General features: G+C 36.4%; 2 protein-coding genes across 12 annotated transcripts; both read right to left on the bottom strand.

Annotated features, from left to right (window-relative positions):
- Positions 1-2,429: 2,429 nt before the first annotated feature.
- Positions 2,430-6,111, bottom strand: LOC103960088 (protein indeterminate-domain 12). Its single transcript, XM_009372479.3, has 3 exons — positions 5,825-6,111; positions 5,165-5,564; positions 2,430-3,527 (listed from the first exon to the last, which is right to left on the bottom strand). The coding sequence occupies exons 1-3, from the start codon at positions 5,997-5,999 to the stop codon at positions 2,705-2,707; spliced, it is 1,398 nt and encodes a 465-aa protein (XP_009370754.1). The 5' UTR covers positions 6,000-6,111; the 3' UTR covers positions 2,430-2,704.
- Positions 6,112-13,635: 7,524 nt separating this feature from the next.
- On the bottom strand, positions 13,636-17,530 carry LOC103960090 (heat stress transcription factor A-6b). 11 transcript variants are annotated; one of them, XR_007258780.1, is made up of 6 exons: positions 17,120-17,530; positions 16,635-16,930; positions 14,463-15,629; positions 14,248-14,356; positions 14,077-14,148; positions 13,636-14,012 (listed from the first exon to the last, which is right to left on the bottom strand). XR_007258780.1 is itself a non-coding variant. In XM_018650597.2 (3 exons), the coding sequence occupies exons 1-3, from the start codon at positions 17,166-17,168 to the stop codon at positions 14,874-14,876; spliced, it is 1,101 nt and encodes a 366-aa protein (XP_018506113.2). In that variant the 5' UTR covers positions 17,169-17,530; the 3' UTR covers positions 13,882-14,873. The 11 variants fall into 11 exon arrangements, 1 of the variants encoding a protein (XP_018506113.2); XR_007258779.1 differs by having other exon boundaries at positions 14,259-14,356; XR_007258774.1 differs by having other exon boundaries at positions 13,636-14,148.
- Between the last annotated feature and the right edge of the window lie 4,149 nt (positions 17,531-21,679).

The following is a 21,679-nucleotide window of genomic DNA, read 5'->3' as shown; positions in this document are numbered from 1 at the left end:
TAACCCTGCAACTTATTTATAAAACTTTCTAAAAGCTTGGATATACCATAACCACCCAAACCTTCCTTTCATTAATCCCTAGGACTTTCTCTCTCTCTTGATGGATATACTGAGTTGTAACAAGGATATATTCATTCCTTATCTGGTCAAAAATGTTCGAAAGAATGTTTATGTGAGAGAAAACCAGTGACCCACTGTTAATCACACATACAGGTTTTAGAGATAGTTTAGTGACCTACTACTAATTATACCGATAATGTCTCTAACTTAATTATTGTGAAATTCAATATGTACAGAATTTATACAAAATACTTTGGTGTAATTAATAATAGAATCACTCCATATAAGAACAGATTAACTTCATGAGGTTTCCGATATAGGACATATGCTTCAATATACGTCATGAAACTCTTATCGAATCAGCGTAGGGCTTCCGAACTTGATCAAACAATGTCCTAATCCGATGTGATTATTTGGTCTTTATTCAAACTGTGTTCATCATTTTAAGCAAATCAAACCAATTAGCTAGTGACACCTCTTTTAGGATTAATTAAGACCTTATCATTCAAAGCCCTAAACCCTATAGTTCATGTACAAAATACATGACTGCGATTATACATATATGATAGGATGAATGGTCAAGATGTGACGATAAGCAAACGGGTCCATGAACAAAAAACATGACTAGTGCAATTATATATACTGTAGCTAGGGTTTGCTGCAAGTTTGAGCTGCCAAAATCAAAGGCTGTGGGGATGTTGCACAGAAATTAATAAAGAGCAAGTCCGTCACCTAAAAAAGAAGACTCAGAATTATTTTCAAAGTTCTATCGAGCTTAGCATCTTTTTCATAACCGTTGACATTTTACAAACTTTCATTTCTTTTTGTTCATCTGCTGCTAATTAGTGTCTCTTTTCTTTTCTCTTTAGCTGGGTTTATTGTACCACTAGCTATAGCTAGTATATATTCATGTCCCCGGACCACCACCACACCCAGCACAGATTCACACACACCGTCACACCCAGCTTGCCTTTCTCTACTCACGCTTACAACAGGTTATACAGTCTAGGGCTCACTTATCTCTCTTTAGAAAAGGCTATGTTTCTTTGCAATGCCCCAATTTTTCACTAATCCAAAACCCCAAAAAAAAAGTGTCTTTAAAAAGCTCTTCAAATTCTCCATTAGGCTTTTTCAAAAAGAAAAGAAAATCTCAATTATTTATATGGAAATGGTAAACACATACTCTTTTTTGCCTCTCACATACTCATGTTTAATCACATTCGTTGTTTTCGTTTGATTTATTCAACCCAACGATCAAAACAAAAAGAAATGTGTGAAAAATTAAAAAAGATACATGAAATTCATCTCCCAATTGTTCCCATTGGTCCAAAATCCACACTCCATAAATCATGATAAAATTCATCACATATATGGAATGGATCAAATGATTTGACGTCTTAAAATTATCTTCATGGAATATTATTTATTTGTTTAATTGTTTTGAACAACTTCCACTTGTTTATGCATTTGTCGGACGATAATTATTAGTTCTAGATTTCTCTAGAGATTCACGGATCTACGTACTTTACCAACTTGTTAAATTCAATAATTCATTGCTTGACTAATTGGCCTATTGAAGCTATATATTATTCAAGCCAGTTCACGATATTAATATACAAGGCTATATGCAGTGGGGGCAGTCACAGACTCACAAGAAAAGCCATGAATAAACTCCGACCGACAAGCTTCCCAGAACAATGAACAATGTATAGTCGCTCTTACTTCAGTAGAATTTCTCTTATATGTTTAAAGAAGTTTAAAGTTTGAATTTCCATCTCTGTCTATGGTTAATCAAATGGGACTAGGATTCTCTCTTCTCCTCTTTCCATCTCCTCTTCTCACATTTTCTATTTTGTCTTTCTCTTTCTATAAAAAATTAATATAAGCGTTTGACGTGGCTTAACAGTAACCATTCAAATAGGAGGGGAGGGAAGAGGAGGGAAAAAAAAGAGGGGAGAGAACCCTACTCCAATCAAATGATATATGCATGCATACGGGACTACCACTGTCGAAGTGTCAACGTTGTTGTGGGTCGACTTGAAGTGTCGAAGGGTACATACGTCAATTTCTATGGCCCTCTATCGACATGTATACTTCATTTCTTCCTTACATTTCGTCTCTTCTTAATTTTGCACTCGTTTATTGTCTTTTATTTTTATTTTGGTCATTTACTTGTAGTGAGTGGGTAAATATTACAAGGGCTCAATGGGAATTTCAGTGCATGCAATGATGCACGTAGTACTGGCACACTGCATGCATTCTTTGTCCCCCATGTAATTTTCTCAAAACTTATGGGCACGTACTTTTCATATTTAGGGTTTTTTGCTTTTTTGTTTTTATCATCGAAGGTCCCCACGAAAATAAGAAAATAAAGAAAACCATTAATTAAGTCATCTATAACAAACAAATTTTAAGAAATATAAAGTAACAAAATGCAGAAATTATAAGTCTCCAAGAAGATAGAACTAAGTGTGATAATCTAGAGGGAAAGTAGTGCAATTACACAATGAAGGTATTCTCAAGAGGCCTTCATTTTAATTTCGACATTTTTCGGTTTCCGGGACAGAGAATGCAGGGCTATTTCCGTCATAATAGAACTCCAAATTACCTTCTTACCCTTGCGGTCAAATTTCTGCCCGAACGGTCAACAGTCTCCCCACGTTTCCGAAGCAGTAGTAGTCTCAGCGAACCCGAAACCCTGGGGCTTCAGCAGCGAATCATGGCCACGAAGACGCTCGTACGGCGGCTGATGGAACCCTACGCCACCGGCGTACGTTAGCATGTCCTTGACGTGAACACCGCGAACGTTATTATTATCATGCCCCGTGCCATCCCCGTTCAGACCTAGAAAGTCTCTTGTCAGACTGTCAGTCTTGCGCCATGTCGCGAGCTCTCCGGACCCGAACCCGCCTAGATACTCTGTGGATATCATGTGGCTCGCGGTCCCAAACTCTCCCACGGTCAAGCCCGCTGACTGTCCCTGTTGGGCTCCAGAGGCTACTGCTGCACCAACGGTTGCAGCCTTCTGGAGGAGTGCAGTAGCTGAAAGGTGGGTAGATGACGTAGTGGGGTTGGAGTTGGGTTGTGTGCTGACATGGAGGTTTTGGAAGGGTGAGATGATTAAACCCTTGTAGAGTTGTTGTGGTGGTGGTGGGAAATGGTGATGAGATTCGGGCTTGATGAGGTGATGGAGTGGGGAGTTTTGGGTGGGATTCGGGCTAGGGTTAGGGTTTTGATGAGGTTGTGGGGGGTCCCATTGGGTGAGGGAGATGGTAGTGAAGGGTGGCAATGGTGGGTTTGGGTTTGTGAAGTGTTGTTGTCCGTGGGTTGGAAAAGGGAAGAGGGAGATTTGAGGTGTAATTGTGGCGGTGGTGATGGCGGCTGTAGCAAATTGGTTTGCTGAGAGTCTCGCACTTTCTTCAGCCAAAGCATCACAGAACGCCCTGTGAGTTATGAAGCTATCCTTCCTATAAAATGTTTGATCACAAGCCAAAGGAGCAAGTTTCAATTGTTATGAGAGTTTAAAAAACTATATAACATAATGTATTAGGATAAAATGTATATGATACGCTGGTCTAATCAAAGACGATTGAACTCAAAACCTGTTAACTTTTAGTTGTATCACAAAGTTCATAAGTTATAACAGATCATCAGAAACTAATGTACTTTAATTGAACTATAAATTCGTTTTGAATTAAAAAGTGAAATGATGAGAGTCAAAATATATGGAGGGATTTAATAAAACAAAAGGAAGATCAAAGCCACACATGCAAAGAATAGAAGCACATTGTTCATAGATGGTGCAAATATGTCTTTACATTTGTTTAATGTCACTCCTGTGCATAGGTGGAAGACAACGAAAAGGTTGTTGGGACATGTATACTACACTTGCATGTGGAATTGTGAATAAGATTATCACAGGGACTAAAACTAGAAGAAGGATTCTCTCCCCTTTTCTTTTTTTCTATTTGAACGGTTACGATTTAGCTACATCAACATCTAATATTAATTTTCTTTTATACAGACAATAAGACAAAAAACAATATATGAGAGGAGAAAAGAGAAGGAGATGGAAATTGGAGGATAGATAATCCTACATCCTAAAACTAAAACGTCAAAAATCCAAAGAAAAATATAATTATACATGCCATACTTCGATGATGGGTTTAGTATTGCATGCAAACATAATTAAGCATGGATAAATGGAAATCTGGATAGAATTACGAAGACCCAAAAAAAATAGTTGAAAAAAGGGACTCGTGCATGAAACTAAGACACAAAACTCAGGATATCAGATATCACATTGATGAGGAAAAAGAAAGCTACTGAGGAAGGAGGACAGCAGCAGATATTCTTTGCAGATTCATCAGTTTTCATGATGACTCTCGGCCTTCTGCAAGTAATTGATATATACCACACGCTTGATGCTTAAATGGAAAAAACAATGAAAAATAAAAATAAAACAAAAGGTCACGGGTTTTCCCCAACCATGAAATATATCCCAAAAGTAATTGAACTTCTTTAACTTTTTCTTAGGTTCTCCATCATTGTTTTCAAGACCATATGCAGACACTCCATTGCAAAAATGCCAGAAGGGAAAGAAAGGAAGAATACACGAACTCCATCTCAAAAAACTAGCGGGATTATTTTCATCTAAGAACTTGAGGACACAACATATATAAACCAAAAAGGTTACATATTTTTTGTTCTTTTTATAAAAAAGTTTACATATTTAAATTTTCAAGCACGAGCACTATCTACAGAAGGCAGGTTTCAGGAAACAGTCGCTTATATTAATGGTGTACATTTTGGTGCAACCTGCCACACTGCATTCAAACCTTCAGATATATATATTCCAGGCATAATTTATTACTATTCTTGTGTAAAAACAACCTTCAAAAAAAAAAAAAAAAAAAAAGCCCATGGAAAAACAATTATACGATGTCTTAGTAATTAATTATCACACGAGACTTCCCAATTTAAACAAAAGGCCAATGTTTTGTATGAATCACATTGGGTTCCAAACTCATGAAAATTCAAGAAAAAACACAATTTATAATTACTTTGAAGGTTTAAAGAAAAGAAAGGGAAATTAATCAATCACCTGGAGAAAAGGGTTCCACAGTCACATCTATATTCTCTTGTACCACAGGTTTTGGAGTGAGCCTTCCAATCAGATTGAACAGCATAGATCTTGGAGCACTTGTCACACTTCCACTTCTTCTCCCCATGCTTCCTGCAAAAGTGCTTTTTGATCCCCGTGAGGTCACCAAGTGCTCTTGAAGGGTGGTGATGAACACATGAGGGCTCAGGGCATACATAGGCTCTCTTTCTGATCTGATCCTGGCTGTTCCTTTGCTTCAGCTTCCATGGAAGGTTGTGGCCTCTCCTATGAAGCTGAAGGTTCTGATCTCTCTGAAAACCCTTGTTGCAAATCTCACACACAAATCTGTTTGTGGCAAGTAGGGTTTTGGGGGATAATGCAATCACTTCAGCATCTGGGTCTGGAACACATGAAACAAAGATATTAGTTTAATCTAAAAGTAGTCAAGTTGGCTAGAGCTCTGCTTTCCTCTGCAATTTCGAGTCTCTCTCCCCATAGTCATATGAATGAATTTAGTGGATAATATCGTTTGTATTAAAAAATGAAAATAATTAAAGAGTCTCTAAGTTACTGTGGCACGACTGAAAACACCGGTAAAATGATCGACAAAAGTCAAATCCTAGAATTCCTGGAATCAATCAACCAGAGATTATTACATACCTGGGTTTCCGGGGAGGCTTCTTTTCTTTTTTATTTTGTTAGGTGGCTGATCATACTGATGAGGAGAAATATTGGTGGACAGGAGAAGAGGGTTTAAGGCAGCAGCAAAGTCTGAAGAAACACTATTACCTTCCTCAGACAAAGAAGTTGAATTGGACATGGAGATAGGAAACATGGTTAGCGTCCAAGCTTCTTTGGACTAAGGAAAACTCCAAAGAGAGAAAAAAACAAATTAAAGCTAGCTGGATAAGCTGAGAGATGAGACTGAGAGAGAGAGAGAGAGAGAGAGAGAGAGAGAGATCTTTAGATATAAGAGAATCTGAGAGAACTTCTTCTGTTACACTTTAGCATTCACTTTTGAGTAATCCTATTCATATCATATTTTTATAGAGACAGATTTTTTGCCCTCCTACTTTTCGTACCCTTTTGTTTGTGTGGTCACGATTAAGTCACGTTAATATTTTATATTACAATTCATTTTTCTCTTATTATCTCTATAAAAAAAACAATATAAAATGTTGACGTGGCTTAATCGTGACTACACAAAACAAGAGGGCACGAGAAATGGGAGGGCAGAGAATCTGCCTCCTATTTTTATACCACATTTCTATATCATCTTAGGTGACATTTGATGTAGACATCTATATCATTTGAAAATTTTTCAAAACCCAAGGAAATGAAAGAGAAAGACTTTTTGTATATCACAATCATTATTTAATTAACTAGTTTTTCTTAATTATTAATTTATTAAATAATGAACTAAATTTAAAAATCTGATTAATTCAAATGATGTGGCTATCCACATCAAATACCATCTAAAATGTTATGAAAATTTGGTACAAAAATATCATATAAATAGCATTACTCTTCACTTTTTATTTGCGTCTTTGAACACACAATTAGCAGGGAAATGAATAAAAAATATTCATTTTTTAGGAGGCAAAAAGCAAAAAGAAAATTATAAATATTTTCAATCTCGTGAAGTAGTGATGATGCTGATTCTGATGATGATGGGTTATTCGATCTCCCCTCCAAGTCACTATCTTAGCTAGGAGAACTAGGCCATGGCATGGATTGCTTCGCTGAGCAACTCTGCAACACCACCAATACAAACCTCTCTCTTTCTCTCTCTCTCTCTCTCTCTCTCAGAGATCATCATCAAGAGCTGTTGTCCATGCAAATCCAACATGGAAAGAATACAGACAATTCTCTCTCTCTCTCTCTCTCTCTCTCTCTCTAGCAACGACCTCCTTTTTTTTTTCTTTATATGATTCTATAAATTTGAAGTTAGAGAGTGACGGGAAATTATGAAGAGGATATTTCAGTACCACTCAGAAGCAGCTGGTTGTTGTAGGCTTATAGTGTACAGTACTACTTCTGCAGTAGTGTGATGATTATAGTGGGAGACTAAGGAAAACAAGGGTCGGGGTAGGAAAATTTGGAAATTTCTAATTTTTTTTTTTTTGTCAAACTAAATTTTCTTGGAATAAAATAAAATTTTAAAAAAGATGAAAAAGAAAGGATGGTGTTATTTTAAAGTATAATGTTAGGGAGATTAAATTTTTAAATTAAAATTTCAAACTAAACGATGTGTCACTAATAGAAAATAAGTATGTTAATCAACACTTAAGTAATAATTAAATCATTAACAATCATATCATTTGTTTTATAAAAATTTGATTTAAAAATTTGATCTTTCTAGCGTTACCCTATTTTAAAATAGAGGAGGGCCCAAAGGGTGGTAGACTCTGAGAGAGTGTAGGTTTCTTCGTTTATAGTTGGTTTGAGAGGAGACACTCTGTGTTTTATATTGTTTTACTCCGAAGAACTAATATTGCTTATCTTTTCATTTTTTGTATTAGATAAAAAAAAAGAATAGTATTATTAAACATGCAGAACCGACACAAATGATATATAAAAGGAAAAACTAATGAAAAGTCTTTAAAAATTTTAGTTTTAATCAAAATGACAAAATAAAGGTGTAAGTGAATATTATCAGGAATGACTTTTAAAGGTAAAAATGTTTTTAACATTAAAAGTGAACAATACTAATAATGTTTCGTTAAAATTCCTTATATAAAATCCACTTGCATATTGAATATTGATGTGTAATAAGCAAATATATTAATTTTACGTGTCTAATTTATTGAAAAAGAAATAACACACAAGTAGAGGAAAAACTCTATAGCTAGCTAGGGAAAAAGCTAGAAATTCTGCAAAGGAAGTCAGCCAAGGCAAAGACGAGGAAGAACCACAAATCCACTCAAAATATTTTGGGTAATTTTTTTTATCTGTTTCTCACTATCTTTTTTATGAGTTAATTTTTTAGTAATGCTAGTTTTTCTTTTGGAAGTATGACGCTGGCACTTTCTGTCTTTTCCTTTGTTGCTGTAATAAAACACCCAAACCCCGAAAGGACCTTGATTTGAATATTGAAAGGAGGGATATATTTGTTTACAGGAAGACTTATAGGAGAATAAGAAGCAGCTTAAAAAGCTTTGTCAAAGCAAGGGACAAGGGTGGTGAAAAGGCAAAGAGATGTATAGAGATGCATGGACCGACCTTTCTCAACTTTATTTTTTGTATTTTATAATACCCCACTACTACCATGATTGATCCACTGACTGACTACAACTATATCTACAGTATATACAATGCCACATTATATATATTATTATTATGCACATTACAAAGCATTAAAACTAGACTTAATTAATGTATCATCTATTGAATAGTTGATTACCTTTATTTTACCTTTATTCAATCATTCCTCCCAATTTCCCAAATCGATCCCTTTCCTAATATTATAAGTGCTAATAAGAATAGTTTGGTTAAGAAGAGTCTAAACATTGGTTATGGGTTGCCATTTTAGTTCTCTTTAGGGTATCTGCTCTTTAATTGAATACTTTACACATTATTGTGCTTGTTTGTTATTGGGACAACTAGCTCAATCAGTATATATGCAAAGAAGGTGGTTATCGTCCCAAACTGATGTTTAGGCCAAGGCCAAGAGAATTATTTTGATATTATAAAATGCATTTTACAATATGAAGAGATGAAGACTGGTAGTGCAGAGCATGCATGAAGTGACAAACTTGATTGACAATATTTAGCAAATGCCAGATCTGATTATTAAATTGAGATATTAGAAAGCGCCAATACTATTGTTTATTATTGAAACCACATATAATTATTTAGAAATATAATGATTTTTGTTGATTTAAACACACTACCTTTTCTACATGCAATTACTCGATCAAAGTTGTGATTGAATTATTTGGGGGGTTCAGAATTTGATTCAACTCAATTGTTGGTGGTCATTATATAGTTGAGGAATTTTCTTGCCCATTTGTGTGTCTTTCTTTTGTTAATATTCTCTCAGATCCTAGTGTATATAAAAGTGCCCAAGCAAACCCCACCAGAGGGGAATTTAGAAGGCCCTCTCTACCTTCTTTTCTCTTTTTCTCTTATAACTTTCTTTATTCCAAACCCAAATCTAAAGCCACAAGCAAATTGCCCATTCTGTCCCCTTCATTTTACCAAAATCAGCAAACCCTTTGCCTGTACATTTACAATACACATGGTTAAAAGTGTCCTTGGCAAGGGATTCTCTTCCTTTTGAAGCCATGCGTGTCTTAAATAACATGGGCAGCAACCATGCAAAACCAATCCCTTAAGCCCCAGGCGTGTAGGGCATAGGACCCATTTGTGAACTGCACGTTGTTCTAATTTTTTTTTGCACATATAAATCCTTTGGAAATTGGAATCCTATGTGGGTTTTCTTTTGATCTTTAAATCTTTTGAATATGCAGGGCCTTTTTAGTGAGATTCATGTTCTTTTCTTTTGGGATAAGATGAGATTTATGCTTCACTGATTAACACCTTTAGGAAAAAACAGTGCGATGTACAATTGGCTGAAAAAAAAACAAACAAACATAAAGATAAAAAAATTTAATAAATCATAACCAAAGTTGGGGAAAAAAGAAGAAGCCATTTCAGTATAGCACTGTAACATCATCATAACCTAAGAAGGCAAAATTCTTAACCTAGATAAAAAGAAGGCACTATTCTCTGTAAACACATTGCCCAAAATTATTTTCCCTACCAGTTTCCCTCCTCACCAAGTTAACCAAAGTTTGTGTAAAACTATAGGGGGTGGGGGAAATAGGAACTGATCTAATCGTTTTGGTGCTAACTGAAGATCCTTGCCTTTGGCTGTGTTCTGGCTTTTGAGGTCTCCTTGTTGTTGTTTAGTGTTTGGGTTGATTGTGATCTTACTGTTTCTGAACTTGGTTTTAACAGAAAATTAAAATTGGACATTTGACAAATAGGGGAGATCGACAAATACAGGTCAAATTTTTTTCCTTAGGGTCAGCTAGGCTTCTGGAAGTTGGTGGCAATTTATCAATTAACAAATTAAAATGTTTCATGGGGTTTAGTCTTAGTCTCTGATAATATACTGTTAAAGTTTGAAACACTTTTTATTTTACTTTTCATATATACAATTAAGAATATCTCTTTTTGTATACAGCTCTCGTCTTATAAACTCATTATATAATGAGACCTTGAGTCTCCCCTAGTTGAGAGAAGTAAGAGAAACATAACTCAGTAATTGTCATGTCAAGGTAATTACCAACATAGGAAAAATTAATTATTTATTTCATCTAAAGAGTATATGGACAACCCTTCAATTAAAATTGGGATTTTGCTAATTAAGCATAAAACTACTATTGATTGATATGGAACTTATAACAAGCAATGAGCCAAGTTTGAGAAATCAGAAACCCTAGAAGCGTGGAGACGTAAAAAAACTACCCTTTCAAGTAATTGAATTAAACATAAAATTCTGATAGATAGCAATCTCAATATCTTGTGAAGAAGAACTTACATAAAATAAGTTTACTGCTATGGTGATCTTACGTTCAAATAAAACAACGTTATATATAAGTTTCTTATCACTTGACATTGTATTGTTAAATTAAGTCGAACATAACTGTAAATTCATAACTCATTTTATATGAGTTGCTCATCATATATCATCTTGCTGATTCTAATTTGAATTTATTTTATATAACTTTGTTCTGTTCTGCATTGCATGCAGAGAGAAGGCAAATTTTGATGAATGGGGAAGAAAGGAAACACCGTGGGGGCCATTCCTTGCTCACGGGTTCTTTCTGTTACCAGATTCTCACTCTCACATGCAAGTTTTGGCAGGAACGCCTTATATATCTCTATCTTATTCTTATTCAATATAATATAAATGTTTGTGTGTGTATTTGACATGACACTTTACTTTCTCTGCTAAGCAATCCAATCTTAATTAGACGAACTAATTTATCAGTGATTCACTAAACCCTAATTTTTCGGTGTAATTGTTAGACAGTGTTATCGATTTATTCATGTTATAAAACATGCATTTATTTAATATATATATATATATATATATATTTTTTTATATTGTATCTATTTAGTTACTCCATATCCATCAATGTTATAGCATGTGAATTCTTTTCTTTTCTTTTCTCTTTTTTTTTTTAAGAAAACTTCAACGGTATGAAGAAATTTTTATTGATAACGAAAAAAGAAGTTACACCTAGTTGGTGGGGGTTGGGGGACATGAAACCTAACCCTCTACATATCCAAACCTAAGGGTCTAAACCTGCAAATAGATCAAGCAACATCACATGATTAAAAAACAAAGTGAGACAAACTTATATGCCGAGATGCACATTAATTTGAAGCAGAAACCAGGAAAGTCAACATAGTCTGAATACAAAGTAGCACGAGCCGCTAACAGAGGGGAATCATGCCATACCAAAGTTGGAGAAGACAAACCCATATTAGTAAAATTATTCGTAACATCATTTTCTTCGTGATATATGTGGGAGGAGTCATCTTCCAAATGTGGTCTAAGCAAGTAGACCATTGCATAGGAAGAGGCCAATGATAATCATAATCAGGCGATTGAAGAGCAGAAATAACACTAGAAGAGCCACTTTCCAATCAAAGGTAAAGCCAACTCCATTGATATGCAAACTCTACACCAATAATAATTGCCAATAATTATTTGTGATGACCAATCCCGTGGTAGAAACCACCAAGAAGTTGACCATGGCAATCCCTAAAAACTTCTCCACAAGCAGCAGAACCAGGACTTCCTTTAGACAAACCATTGGTAGTAAGTTTAATCCAAGGAAACCAAGTATATATGAGACCAATGCACAGGAAGAATAGTACGCATCTTGCTAGGGATTGGTCGATCCCATAGCAGAAATGATAGAGTGTCAAAACCCTGAGAGTAACCAGGAACAAACTTCCCAGCATGAACGATCCCAAAATTGAAAGACATGTAAGACAATAAAAATATATTAGGCAACCCTAAAAAATAAACTTATAACACATAAATTAATAATTTATGAGTCGGTCTAACAGACTAACAAGTAAATTAACCCTAAAGTACTCATTCATGTTTTGGAGTGAACATGAAATGACTTATTATATTTAACAATGTATTATATTGGATTTAATCCTCTAACACTCTTTTTTCTGTTGAGAAGAAATCCATAAATTTACATGCTTGCATTTCACTAATCTTCTCCAGACTTGCAAGTATCTCATATTTTTGACTTCTGACTTGCTCATATAACAGCTAATGCCGTGCCCTACATGATTTGCCTCCAACAGAATATGGGATATGCCTAAAATTCCAGACACACTGAAATCTGACAATTGATGACCTCAAGCCCCAAGAACGCTAAGAATTTCTGGGCCTAACAGTATGGGCTGAAACTTCACTGAATTACAGGCCCAAACGATCATTCATGGGCTTGAGTGATGGACATCCTTTGTGAAATTAATGGTTGGCCCCTCAACAATGAAAGGAGAGAAAAAAAAAATGGAGAAACCAAGGTGAAGTGACAATAATACCATTGGAGTTGTATCTTATGGAAGGCTTTACACTATATTTGGATGAAGGAAATAAGCTTAGAATTCGGGTAAAAGTCAGAATTTATAAATTGACCATAAAAATTTAGAATTTTCGCGTGGAAAAAAAAAACTTGGAATTTGGGACCTCCAATTCCCAAGTTTAAATTTCATGTAAATAGGCATCATTTATCAATTTTTGTGATTGAGCATTTAAATATAACAAATTATGTATTCAATTCCATAGTTAGGTTAACCAAACAAGAAAATTCACAAATTTTAGAAAATAAAATCCCGTCATTTCAATTTTTGTTATTTTGAAAATTCATTACTGATCTTCAATTTCTTCATCCAAACATAGTGTTAGAGTAAGTGCTTGAGGAATGGAAAATGATTTTTGCACACTTTTGGTTATTAGATTGTAACATATTAAAACTAAGAGAGTATGTAGAAGGTGAAAAAGACTGCATCTTACGGGGAAGAAGGACGTTGGGTTTAGTATTTATGGGTTGAGGATGGTCTAATTGCTCAATTTTGTAAGTTTTTCGTTTAAGATTGTGTTTGCTCACTTTTCACGTGTAGTCCACACTTAATGTATTTCACCAAACTTGAAAATAGAACAAAGCACCCACAGCTTTACCGCTTTTTATAAAATACACTTGACTCACTCTCACTCAAAGTGTTATCAAGACCAAAAAAATACCTCTTTAAGTTTTTATGTACAACGTAGTCAGAAATGTCTTTGATCATCAAAAGACACTTTTAGCATTTCTAAGAAGTCTTAGACATGCACTAGAGAAAGCATGTAGATCTCATGAATTGGTGATGGCCTCGGAATTTCAAGAGCAGGAAAATACTTTATTTCTCCTTCCAGCAAAAATAAAAATCGAGCGCAAAAGCTTTTATTTTCGTGCTTTAAGGGTGATCAGTCCACGAGACATGCCTAGTGGACTAACATAGGAACACAGAGGAGAAGTTAGAAACTTCAAACTTCCCATCTTGTTCCATAGAAACTTTCAAGTACAAGTTATGGAACTTAACTTTCTATCCTTCTTAAGCAATCCAAACTTCAGATTCCCTGTCAAAATGTTAGTCTGGTATTTATGTGTTAGAGTCAGGATGTTACAAGAATATACTTGAACTGTTGAGATGACACTGCCATCTACATTACAAAATCTTTCAGATCAAAGTTGCATTAGTCTTACAAACTGATCAAATTCGTGCTTTTCGTAGAAGTACTTTCGTACTTGTATCCTGTCTTCATCTGTAAGACACCAATGGGGTAAGGAACACATTTTAAAGGTGATGTTTTAAAGAGCATAATGTACCAGTTTTTGAGAGTCCACAGCTGATGAAGTGACTGAGAAGAGAACCGTATCCGACATGAACCAATCTACAATCTACACGGTACAAACGTAACATTATGAAGTTCATTGCTACCTAGCTCTCTTTACATCTAACTAATTAAAACAACATTTCAGTAACAGAAAATATCATACTGACAAACTACCAATGCAGTCACTTGGACCCAAAAACAACATGTGTTAGGGTTTCTTGGAGCTTTTGCAGCAACTCCTTTTCAAGTTCAACAGTTTCTCAACAATCTACCTTCATTTAAGAGAGGCCATAAATAGATTACAACAGGCAAGAGATAGATAATTATTTTATTTATGGTACATAGAACAGTGGTTTTCATAGATTAATAAACAACAACCTTGCGATAAATAACGATCATAGTTACCGAATTCTGTCCGACCAATGCCTGCAACCTAAACCAGGATAAAGAAAGAAGAGAGGAAATTATTAGAAGATGAAAAGGAGGCAATCAATTATCATGTGCTGGGTTAGAAACACCAGAAACAAAGATGGTTTCTTTTCCACAAATAACCGCTGCTAGTCCCCCTATCCTGTCAATACCAAGAAATTCAGAAGAAAGTTATGGCCTAATGGCACATGAAGAGAGACCCAAGAGACAAAATGCGAGACTATGAAAACAACTGTTGAAGGTTTTAGCCTTGTTTTGAAAGTAATGGTCAATGAGGCAGTGAAAACTGAAGAGGGGAGGAGAGAGAGAGAGAGAGAGAGAGAGAGAGAGAGCAATGCAAAAGAAGTGCAGCTAGCTAGTCTACTTTGGCCATGAACCAAAGTAACCTAAGCGATCAGCCAAGATAATAACATCTTCATCTTCGCCTATGTCAGCACTCGGAATGGTTGAGTCTCCCTCAAACCTCTCACTCAATAGTTCTTCCCAAAATCCTTCATCAAGCTCTTTATCCCCGCTATCTAGTGGCTCTACCACTTCCTCCTGTTCCTTTCCCACCTTACCTAATCCTTGCATTTCCATCGCAAGTGCTTCAAGCTCCGACATTTCATACTCACAATCTCCAAATTCAGGAGGCTCCCTCTTAACCTGGTTTGATTCGCCACCACCAACACCACTAAGTCCTTGATCAATTGGCCTCCTCCTTTTCTTAGTCATTGCCTCTTCAAGCTCCTTTTTTTTCTCCTTCTGTTGGACTAGCTGCTGTATAAAAGCCGGGTTCTGCATTGCCCTTGCCAAGAAAGACATCATCTGCTGCTGCTTTAGTTCTGTCCCCTGTAACCTTTGCTCCATGGCCTGAAGGTAGGCTCTAGTACTCTGCTGCTGCTGCCTAAGCTTCACTAGTTCCATCATTAGAACCTGCTTGTCATGCCGCAAACGATCAACTTCTCCATCTATCCCAAAGTGGCCTAATTCCATGCAAGGTCCAACAGCTTGCTGTGCCGGAAAAGGCTGAGAAGGTGCTTTCCTTCTTTTAATGTTCTTCAAAAGATGCTTCTGACCCCTTACAAATCCTTCATTGGCAAACTCCCATCTGTTAGGATCAACCTTTCTAAAACCCTGCAGAAGTTAAATTACATTAGGACGAAAATTACCAAAACCAATGACATTACAAACCCTAATTGCCGAATCAGATTCATAACTCTACTAAATCTTCTCCCTTAACCCTTTCAACCAATGCCCATCAAATATTTGATACACACCAAATATATATTATATATATGCGCTGCACAAGGAGCTTAGATAGTGCTGAGTATTGTATTACTAACTTTTTGAAATTTGACACCAGTAGAAATCAAGATGGGCGACTAATGAGAATACAGAACATAGAAACCTTAGAAAAAAAGGTAGCGATTTTCATACTCCTGCCGTCTCCTCATGCACTCCTTCTCCTTGTTTTCGTCACTTGATTCTTCTTTGATTTATTCAATACCAAGGCTGAAAAACGAGAGAGGAGTGCAGAAAGAGAAAAAGGACAGAGAAAATCACCACCCAAAAGGACAGCACAGAGGAAAGGAGCACAAATTGAAAAAGTAAAGAGAGGGATGGGGAAAAAGCAACAAGTAACATCCATGACCATACGAAAATTGAAGAAATGAAAACAACCAGTACAGTGAAACTTCAATAACACCCAAATGAAGTAGCTCTTCTTCTAAGCAGATTCAAAAGGAAAAACTTTTTACTTTTTTCCAAGAATAAATAATCAAATAAAAATAATAAAAAACTCAGATGATCAAGAACATTTAGGATTAGGGGAGAATTTTCTTAATTGGGTTGAAAAATATGGGAAAGAAAATTACAGGGGACTCGGATGAACGACGTTCAGTAGAACAATGATCATCCACACACGATTTTCACATTTACTTCTTAGCCGTCTGCGCCCTAAATTGAATATTTTACAATTTTTTGCACGAGGCTAAAAGAGGAGTGTTAAAAATCATCGCATTTGGATTATTTCCACACACATTTAAACTTTGAAGGTCTGCAAAACTTGATGGAAAAAGGATCGAAATTTTCACTAACCAATTTGTAAAGATTTCAGCTTGGGGGTGAAAACACACTTACGTAAGTGTTGAGCTGCCTCACAAAGCTTGAGAAATTATTGTGCTTGAAGTACTTGGGTAGGAGGCTCATCACAAAAGTATGTGGGTCCCAAACAACAAAGCTAGCCCCTCCTCTGCTCCACGAGACGACCCCGTTCGACCCCGAGTCGTCCACCATGTCGTACGTCTTGTTCAGAAACGGCGGAGGGCCCATGTCGTTCAGGCCCTCCATCGGCTGCGGCGGCGGGATCGTCATCACCATCTGGTCGAAACCCGGACCTGGTTGCGACGAACTCGATCCCGGGTACTCTTCCTTCACTGGGTACAAATAATTCATGGCTAAAAATCGCAGAAATACGAACAAAATCTTGGTGGGTTTTGAATGTCGCACCAATTTCCACTACTTTTTTTCGAAATCGAATTCTGGGTCGGATCCAAAATCCGATTTTGATAATTAATTAAGCAAGAAAGAAGATTAATTCAGAGATTAAGAGTCTAAAAACTGACATGGGTTGCTGTTGAAATGCAAGAAAAAAGGCAGAGCTGCAGTTGTCATGAAATTCCTGCTTCCGAGTAGGAGGAGCTCAAAGGCGGACACTTTTCGAGATTTCTGATCAGGGAAAGGAAGATTTGAGCTGAATCAGGGCAAGAATCAGTTATGAAAGTGGAAGGAAGAGAGAAAGAGGGGGGGGAGAGAGAGAGAGAGAGGGAGGAGATAGGGGGGTAGAGAGAGAGAGCTGGCAAAGTTTGAGACTTTGGATTTCTTCTTTCTTCTTCGGGAAAGCGGTTTAAAGCCATTATATATAGTTGGCAGGTTTTGTCACAGAAGATGCTGCTGCGAAACTGATGGGGTTAAATAGTGATCTAATCAAATCTTAAAATGTTTCGGGAAAGTTCTGGAATTTCTAATGGATGTGTTCTATTTATATTTTTTTACTTTTTATCCTTGTTAATTTTCGTCTTTTAATTTCTTTTACTTCAATCAATTTGACAACCGTAAATTAAAAATGCAGATGAATAATAAATTAAAAATATTTGTAAATAGCACACTATTTTCTGATTTGCACATTAACTCTTTCTCCATTTGGGCAAGAAGTTTTTAGAGAGAGAGAGAGAGAGAGAGAGAGTGGTCCTTAGGAAAGTTCTGGAATGAAAGTTCCATGGAGTATGGTGGAGGCATGGCCCGCATGGGCGAGCGATAAGCTATTCGTTTTGTACATTTCTAAAGTCTCATTGGTTGAATCATGGACCCCACCCATAATTGGGTGACATCACATGGAAAAACATTATTGAATGGAGGATAAACGATTCATAGATTAAGGGAATTGTTATTAATACTTTAAAAATTTCATTATATACTTCAAAATTTCTATATTAAAAAAGAAAACTACACTTATAAAGAGTATAAAATGAAATTTTTATAGTGCCAATTCCCTAGATTAAATGTAAACCATATGATATGTCAAATAAAACTGCTACTATTTTATTATGAATTCACAATGAATAAAATCACTTTCATTTATCTTCAAAAAGTAAAATATAAAAGATAAGAAAAACCTGAATTCATCATGAATAAAACCACTATGGTTTATCTTCAAAAAAAAAAAATATATATATATATATATACACATACACACACAAAATAAGAAAAACTAGTATAAATTATAATAAATGTTTTTAAAACAAAAACAATAATAAAATTAATAAAATGCATTTAATAACTAATTATTTTTTTTGACGTTGCTGTCAATTTTGAGAGTAGGAGTAAGGGATGCCAATCCATATCAAGTTTGGTTTTTAGGTTGGAAAACATCATATTTGACTTTTTGGTTGAATAACATTAATGTTGCTACATTTTTTTACTACTAGTGCTGATTTTAATATTTTGACATCTTATTTGAAAATGCTCTTATCTCTCTATCGTTCTCTCCCTCTCTCCCATGACAGTTCACCTTCGAGCCGACATCGTCGAAGATAATGATTTCAAGTGCCATCACCAAAGAAGAGAGTTTGGGGTGGCCTCGCTGGATAAGAGTGGGGTTGGGTTCATCAGTGGAAAAAGTGATTAATAGTCGGTGGGCTGACAGAAGAAGAAAGGGATTGAAGGTTGGGTCGCTGGAGAAAATAGGGATTTGGGGTGGGGACAATGGACAAGACAGGGATTGGAGAGGAAGCAAAGGAGGCAAGAGGCTGGAGAGGGGATGAGGATAGGGCTGACATTAGCCATGGTGTATTTTTCATGGCAACACTAGACCGGGGGAAGAAGGAGATTATATTTGGTTAGAGCATCTCCAATCATGTTTTTAGTAGTTTTTTTTAGTCCAGCGATAGCATTAGTAAGTCAGATGTTAGATTAGCTACTGACGAGGTTCGAACTTACGCCGTCATGCAAGGGTACAACATATTTCCATCACTGTAGTAAATGGTCACTTGCATGTTTTTATTAGTTAATTTTAGCTAAAAAAAAACTAAAAAAAAAATTAGGAGCTCTAATTTTTTTTACCCTAATCATACTTTCTAGTTTAAGAGAAGCAATAAATGTCTTAATTCCTTTTTACTTCAATCTTATACTTTCTATAAGTTTTGTTTGCAAATAAAAATAAGAAAAGAATAAAAGTAAAATTTTGAAATAGCATTAAACATTAATCAACAATAATTAACGCTAGGAGTCTTAGAATATCCTTTCTCATTCTCTAGATTTAGGAGCTATTAGACGATCTCTATTTAGGTGGTGAATAGGGAGTGTAATTGGAGATGATTTTAATGATTTAAAGAAGGAATTCAACTATCGATAGTCACAACTTGTGGTCTACAAATATTGTTAAAAAAGATGGTCTTTTTAGCATCACCATTTTTCAAATCCTCCCTAAATTTTAATTAAAAGCTGATCTAGGGAGCTCATTGAAAATGCTCTTATATATTTGAAGGGAAAGAAGATGTGTTGGTTTTTTTTTTTTTTTTTTTTTTTTGGTTTTTTTTTATGTTTGGATGATAGGACTGTAAACACGAGAAATTCCTGAAACAAGCGACAAGAATACGTGTACAAAATATATTTTTTTGTATTAAAGATTTTGAGGTTACAATCTCTTTGTAATTTGGTCCTCTGATTCTATCTTCGAAGGGTGTAGGTTTGTGGATGAATTGTTGATCCAAAGGGCCGTCGGGGCTTGATCTAAGGATGAACAGTTGATGAATGATGAACACTTTCTTCAAGGGGCCGTCGGGGCTTGATCTTGAGTTGGTGGGAGTTCTTCAAGGGCCGTTGGGGCTTGATCTTGAAGGTTGGTGGATGAGCGGATCTTCAAGGGCTTTTGGGCTTGATCTTGAAGGACAATTGGATGTGTGGATTTGTTGAGGTTGTTGATCCAAAGGGCCGTTGGGGCTTGATCTTAGGATGAACGGATGATGAACGATGAACACTTTCTTCAAGGGGCCGTCGGGGCTTGATCTTGAGTTGGTGGAAGTTCTTCAAGGGCCGTTGGGCTTGATCTTGAAGGATGAACGGATGATGAATGAATCTTCAAGGGCCGTTGGGGCTTGATCTTGAAGGTTGATGGATGATGAACGATGAACGGATGTGTGGATTTGTTGATCCAAAGGGGTCGTTGGGGCTTGATCTTAGGATGAACGGATCTTCAAGGGCTTCTGGGCTTAATCTTGAAGGATGAACGGATGTGTGGATGATGAACACTTTCCTCAAGGGCCGTCGGGGCTTGATCTTGAGTTGGTGGAAGTTCTTCAAGGGCCGTCGGGGCTTGATCTTGAAGGTGGATTTGACGAAGAACGAAGATTGCTTTCTTGATCCTTCGGGATTTGCTTGAGAGCTTTAGAGTTTCAAGGCTTCTTTCTTTCTTCCTTCCTTCTTTTCTTCTTTTCCTTTCTCCTTCTCCTTCCTTCTTCCTTTTTTTTTTCAAATGAATGCCTTGGCCTCCTATTTATAGAATTCCAAAACTTGATTTTTGGATTTAAATAATCAGATGAAATAAATCATTTCTGCCAGGTATTGACACGTGTCCTATTTGATAACTTTTCCAATTTATTTCGATTTTTCGTTGAGTCACACGCTACATGTAAAATTTATGTGATACGTGAGAGTTGAAATTTTAATTATTGGTCAACATTCATTTTACCGAAATTTTGATGTCTACAAATGCCCCCACTTCAAGGCGCGTCGTAGACATGTGCTTGTCACGTGTTGAAGATGCGTTTTGAAGTCCCTTAATGTAGATGTCAACCCAAGGGCCGTCGAGGCTTGATCTTGAATTGGGCTGGAAATTTCTTCAAGGGCCATCGAGGCTTGATCTTGAGTTCGACTGGAAGATTTTCTGGTTTCTTCCAATCGTTGATTTTCCACAGGCTTAATCTTGAACTGGACTGGAGGATTCTTTTGGTCTCCTCCGAAGGTCTGAACTTACTCCTTTGATCTGGAGTTGAATTTGATTCAAGGGTGGTGAACACTTGATTTTGAATCGGACTTTGTGATTTCTTCAAGGGCCATCGAGGCTTGATCTTGAACTGGGCTGGAGGATTCTTTTGGTCTCCCCCTATCGTTGATTTTCCTTTGTGCTACTCTTGAACTGGGTAGCAGGATTCATACACATGGCAGGCAAGCACGAGGTGGAAGTGATGACCTGTTTCTTTGTTCAATCTTTCCCCAATTCGTATTGAAGAGGGTAGATCGGAAAACTGACTCCAAGTGCCGTCTGATTGCTCTTTTCACTTTGCCATGCGAGTAATAACAAGGACAAAGGAAAGGACATGGAGAAAGCATGATATAAGATACCTTTGCTTTTGAAGAAGCAGCGAATGAATCAGCACATATATTTGTTGTGCTTGTCTCCACATGCTTTGATGTATCATTTTCACTTGTCTTACTTGCTCCCTTTGCAGAAGTGGTATTTCCTTATGCAGGTTTGGCATCTTCTCGTGTAGTATTTGTCCTCTGATGCAGGAATGGAATGCAACCTTTGCATTTAAATGGTGCTTCAAAACATTACTTCTCCGCGACGATGAGTACTCGAGAGCAATGCAAGGTAAGCAACCAGGCAAAGGTTCCAGGCAATCAGT

Source organism: the organism of the source record quoted next, unplaced genomic scaffold (assembly GCF_019419815.1).
Source record: "Pyrus x bretschneideri cultivar Hongxiangsu unplaced genomic scaffold, Pyrus_bretschneideri_v1 Contig23, whole genome shotgun sequence".
NCBI lineage: Eukaryota > Viridiplantae > Streptophyta > Magnoliopsida > Rosales > Rosaceae > Pyrus > Pyrus x bretschneideri.
Note: the sequence above shows the minus strand (reverse complement) of the source record. Positions and strands in the feature narration are given on the sequence as shown.